The sequence below is a fragment of the Cotesia glomerata genome, linkage group LG3, assembly GCF_020080835.1.
Source record: "Cotesia glomerata isolate CgM1 linkage group LG3, MPM_Cglom_v2.3, whole genome shotgun sequence".
In the NCBI taxonomy this organism is placed as follows: domain Eukaryota; kingdom Metazoa; phylum Arthropoda; class Insecta; order Hymenoptera; family Braconidae; genus Cotesia; species Cotesia glomerata.
Window position 1 is genome coordinate 19,865,381 of NC_058160.1, and position 5,344 is coordinate 19,870,724.

General features: G+C 24.6%; 1 protein-coding gene across 1 annotated transcript; it reads right to left on the reverse strand.

The window, feature by feature from the left end:
- Nucleotides 1-2,124: 2,124 nt before the first annotated feature.
- Nucleotides 2,125-5,288, reverse strand: LOC123260714 (F-box/LRR-repeat protein 3-like). Its single transcript, XM_044721982.1, has 5 exons — nucleotides 4,814-5,288; nucleotides 4,508-4,727; nucleotides 4,215-4,434; nucleotides 2,500-2,745; nucleotides 2,125-2,411 (listed from the first exon to the last, which is right to left on the reverse strand). Exons 2-5 carry the CDS (start codon nucleotides 4,725-4,727, stop codon nucleotides 2,240-2,242), a joined length of 858 nt encoding a protein of 285 aa, XP_044577917.1. The 5' UTR covers nucleotides 4,814-5,288; the 3' UTR covers nucleotides 2,125-2,239.
- Between the last annotated feature and the right edge of the window lie 56 nt (nucleotides 5,289-5,344).

The window sequence follows — 5,344 nt, forward strand, 5'->3', positions numbered from 1 at the left end:
TAAGTTAAGTTTTAAATATAATAGATTAATTTTTGCCTCCAAGTTATGAAAACGTTAAATGGCTTTCTGTTAATCGTATCTATTTACGTTATTGAATATATTTTCTTTATTAGCCTATTAACCCGTCCATTTTGTTAACAGGATCCTTATGCTTATTGGATCTGAAATCGATTATTTTTTGGCGAGTAAATATTAGAGAATATTAAATCTATTTGTGTTACGACATTAAGCATAATAACAACTCAATAATTATAAATTAGATTATGTCGGTGCTATATTATTGGAAGTTCTTCCAATGTTCTTTTTTTTATTGTTAAACCTATTTAGCAAGTTAATCGACTGTTATAATTAATCAAATGTTTTTTCTACGAAAAATATTTTATGACGTCAGTACTCCATTTTTTTTTTATATTATATTATTGGATTAAATAAAATTTTATTAATTGATTCAAGAGAATAATACTAAAATTGTAAATACTAAATTGAAATTCGTGAGTCATTATTCAATTTAGTTATTAGGTAAATAAATACCTGAGGTAATCAAACATAATTAATATTCAAGATTGTGTCATATTTTACTTAACATAGTTATACAGTGTGAACCGTATACCCTGGAGTTGGTGATCAAAGTTAATGAATTTATTTTAATTAGTTAACCCTATTGAAATTCGACAATATATAATTATTAAATTATTAAGATGGCCCGAAAAAAAAAAAAAACAAATTTTTCCAGCTTCACGTCTTTCATGAATCTTGTAAGAATAAATAAGATCCAACAATATTTAAAGGTCTTAAAAATTTTTAATTTATTTCTAATGATGTTTGAATGTTTTCAAATGATTGTTGAAAGTTACAGTTGATTTTTTCACATTACAGTACATAACAATGAACAAAAAAAATACGAAAAAAAGTAAATAAAAATGAGTAATTGATGTATGTATTATTTTATAATTCAGAGTGAGAATATGTTATCAAATAATAACGATTAAATTTAATTACTTTAAGCAATTTAAAAATTTTTCAGTTATTGTAAAAATTGCAATAATGATGATAATACCGATAAGAAACAAATTTTGGGAAAAAATCTATTCAATAATTTGAGAAAAAAATTTAGTTAAACAATTTTAAGTTAACTAAAACTGATCGATTTTAGTATACTATTTGAAATACATGTTTGTTATTCATTTTTTTAAGTGCCTTACATTCTACTTTTATTCATTTCCATGTAATCTAATAATTAAAGGAAATATAGGATTAATAATGAAATTTAAAAGTCGTTTGAAAACGTTCAAAATGTCATAATTCAATGAAAATATTAATCTATTTTTCTGAGCTACTCGTATATATATATATATATATATATATATATATATATATATATATATATATATATATATATATATATATATATATATGTGCGCATGTAATATAATATAAATATAAGTAATTGAATATTTTAACTTTAAAAAATAAATTTTTCAAAATGTAATAGCGAAACTCCAACCTGGTGTAAAAGAGTTTGTCAACTACGGCACAAGACTGAACACTTTATGTGTAGATTAGTATTAATAATAGTTAGTTTTAATCGATCATATAACACATATTTGAAAAAATGTTAAATTAAGTTTATATCATAAAATAATAATTGTAAATTTCTGCTTAAAATATTGACGTAGCAAGTGGCCAATTGTTCATTAAATTAAGTAAAATACTATTAAATTGTACAGACATTACCTAGAGTTTTTCAAACCTAGATGTATACATTTAAAGTGTATGTATTTAACAATTTATACATATCGATTAAGGACGTTTAAGTGATGTGTTAATTTCATTTTATAATTATATCTCAAATGCATACTACAACAACCTAATAAACTTTATATTTTTTGGTAATAATTATAATATAAATATTTTATTTAAAACCTTTATTAATTATACATAATAAATAATACTATTGATTTGAAGAAGAATTTTAATTACTCCTCGTTAAATTTATAAATAGGTCTATGAATAAAAAGTACATTTAAAAAATAATGTCAAAATCAAATATTGCAACAAATAATTTAATATTAATAAATAATTATACTTTCTTTAGTTTTCAAAGTATTTATAACTATAACTATTTATTTATTTATTACCCATAAATTTTTTTAATAAAAATACATTGTTTGATCAATAAAATTATATTATTTCTATAAAATTAAATGATAGGTTGTTTCTATTATGTTAATTCAAGTTGCTACCAAAATGGAATGCTCTCTGGTATCCATGGTCGACCTAGAAGACATGAAACTCGGGAAGCTGTTTCATCTACATTTAAATTTGAATCTTCCATAAGGCATGTTTCCCATATCAAAAGTATTTGAAGACGTTCTTTACAAATCCCAACGAATTCCACGAGACCAGAACATCTGGATGTAAATTCATAAAATTGAAATTTTTTTTAATAATCTAGAAGTATAACAATCTATTATAACATATTCACAATAGGAAACTCACGTAAATTCACAATCTCCAAGGCTTATAGCTGATAATTTTGGACAACCTTTAGCCGCAGCAATCAATGGTTCGTCAATAAGGCCAAAATTATACGAACTAATAATAAGTTCTACAAGTCGTGTGCAACATTTACTAATTCTGCCAACAGTTATTTCAGGCGGAGATCCACTAAGAAATAAATGAGTAACTGGAATTGGTGTTATAAAGAAATCATTACAATTATCTTCATCTGATAAATACGACGTTCTGAAATGATAGAATTATTTTGATTAATTTCACGCAAAGTTTGACGTATTTTTCTACGTATAAAAATTGAAAATAGTCATTATACTTAAAAACAAACGGTTACTTTAATGGAAAATATGTTGTATATCTAAAAGTATAGTGTTTAAATTGAATCGTTATTACTAATTTTTAATCGTTTTGTTCAAATAGGATGAAGATGAACAAATGGGGCATTCCACATTAAATCGACCACTTTTAAACCAGACTTCTTTCGATTTCAATAAAACTTTTTTTTTTTTGTTTTTTATCTATTTGAAGCTGTTTCTTAGAATTTTCTCAAATTTTTTTACCTAACAAAAAAAAATTACGGATTTAAAAAAAAAGTCTTTTTTTTTTCAAATGTTCATAACTTTGTTAAATATTTATTTATCGGGCCGTTTGTTTTCTTTTTTAATTTTTGAAGGTTTTTTTTTCGCTTTTCAATGTAGTTTTCGGAAAAATGTTAATTTGAGTGATTTCTATTTTTCTTCTCTTACTTTTATTACGAAAGAAATTAAAATTTCTTTGACGATGAACGCTTTTAATTGTTTCTCTCTTTCAATTCTGGTTCTTCTAATATCTTCATAAATTTTTAACAAAATTATGGATATTTCAAGATTAAAAAGCTTTTTTCTTAAAATCCGTAACTTTTTTTTAGTTGGGTAGAAAAATTTGAGAAAGATCTGCGGAACACCTTTCGTCAAGTAAAAAACAAAACAAATTTTCAGCGAAATCAAGAGGAGTTTGGTTCAAAAGTAGTCGATTTGCCGTGGAATGCCCTATTGATATTAATCGGTACAATCCAGTTTTTAGTACTTGTGTTATAAACTGACAACGACAGTTGGATATTACTGAATCACACATCTTCGCTAATATTAAATTAATATTTTTTCAATTGATGATATCTTATTAAAAAAAATCATGTAAATATTACATAAAAATTATTTAATTCAAGAAACATATTTTCTTCGAAATTTCATTCTTGTTTCAAAATATTGACCTCTTATGATAATTACCAATCAGAGATTCAAAGATTTGAATCCAATAACTTATAAACTAAAAGAATGAATTTGTAAAATAAGATAGTCAATTTTCGTTAAAATAGTTTCCTCAGTTCAAAATGATGTCTCTTAAATCTAATTAGTTTGTCTATCAGAGTAGATCATAATAATAATTTCGTTATTTGAAATAAAATTGAGTTTGAAATGATTTTTAAAGGGTATTTGATCATTTTAATTTCTCAAAAAATTTTGCATACAAAAAAATACAACCACATTGAAGACATTAATAGAAATTTTTTTAATTTTTAGAATATTTTCATACAGATCATAATTATTAGGTGATGGACATTAAATGGTATATTTTTTCTTTAACTCATTATTTTTTTTTATGGATTAAATATTTTTTTTTAAATATGTTATTTGATTATAATTGTTATAATTAATACTTACAAGACAAAATTAAGATCAGGTAAATGATTTTCTAATGTAAGCCACGTTTTATCGCTAATGTGTGGTAGTGGTTTTTCATCAGGGTAAACTTCAATTTTCATTGTTTTAAGATTTATTCGATCATCACACGATAATGCTGTGAGTAGCTCATCACTGAGCAAAGAATAAGATAAAGATAGTTCTTGAAGAAATTGATACTGACTAATGGTTTTTACAATATCTAAACAGAAATAAAAAAAAAAAGTATAAAATCAAAAATCAATTTAAGAACTTTTCTCACTAATTTTTATAACCTTTTAATAACAATTCTGTTGAGTCATCAAGATGTAATTTTTGAACATTTGTTACATTTTCACATGTGTTGACTGACTGTAAACTACAACTTGTCGATATGTCATCCGTCCTTAACGATTTAAAAAATAATTCATCCGATGATTGTACTTTCGTAAAAGGTGTTACATCCAAATAATAAAAATTATCAGAAACTGATAATGAATTAGTTAATGAAAGCATCTATAAAGAAAAATTTATCTAATTATTTTTAAAAATCTACATTCTATGAAAATTTTTATAACAAAAAATAATTCCTAAACCCTGACCCTAGTATAGAATTTAGGCAACTTTTCTTGTTCCACTAGTGAAGATAATACTTTTTTTCATAGCACAATAAAGTGAAGTTTATATTAATACATGTGATCAAAGTAGACTAAGCTTGAAAGAAAACTCGGTAAGCAAGGACCTCAAGCCGTTGATGAAACCAATTGACGGAGTGTTTAGGGTAGGGGAGAAGGATTTGAAAGGATTTAATTAAAAAATTCAGCAAATGATAATTCCTTAGTAAAATCAAAAGCATGTGAGACCTTCCATTGCAACACTTTTGCTCTATACTAACAGAGATCTTATGCCAATCCAATATAAAATGTAGTCAGAATTACCGGTAAAAGGCGATTGTAAGCAAGTAGGCCGTTCACGTGAATGGCCCTGACATGTTTGGAGAACAGGCGTACTGGATCACGTGTGCATTAAATAAAAATATTAATAGAAAGGTGAAATAAATATTTTTGAAGTGGTATTATAACGAGAACATGTGATTTCATAAAGTGCTAATTTTGAATTAAGATAAAAATTTA

Coding starts and splice junctions, on each gene's coding strand:
- LOC123260714 (XM_044721982.1), bottom strand. CDS start 4,727: ATGCTTTCATTAACTAATTCATTATCAGTTTCTGATAATTTTTATTAT. Junction 4,435..4,507: donor AACAGAATTGTTATTAAAAG/GTTATAAAAATT, acceptor ATTTCTGTTTAG/ATATTGTAAAAACCATTAGT. Junction 2,746..4,214: donor CCTGATCTTAATTTTGTCTT/GTAAGTATTAAT, acceptor CTATCATTTCAG/AACGTCGTATTTATCAGATG.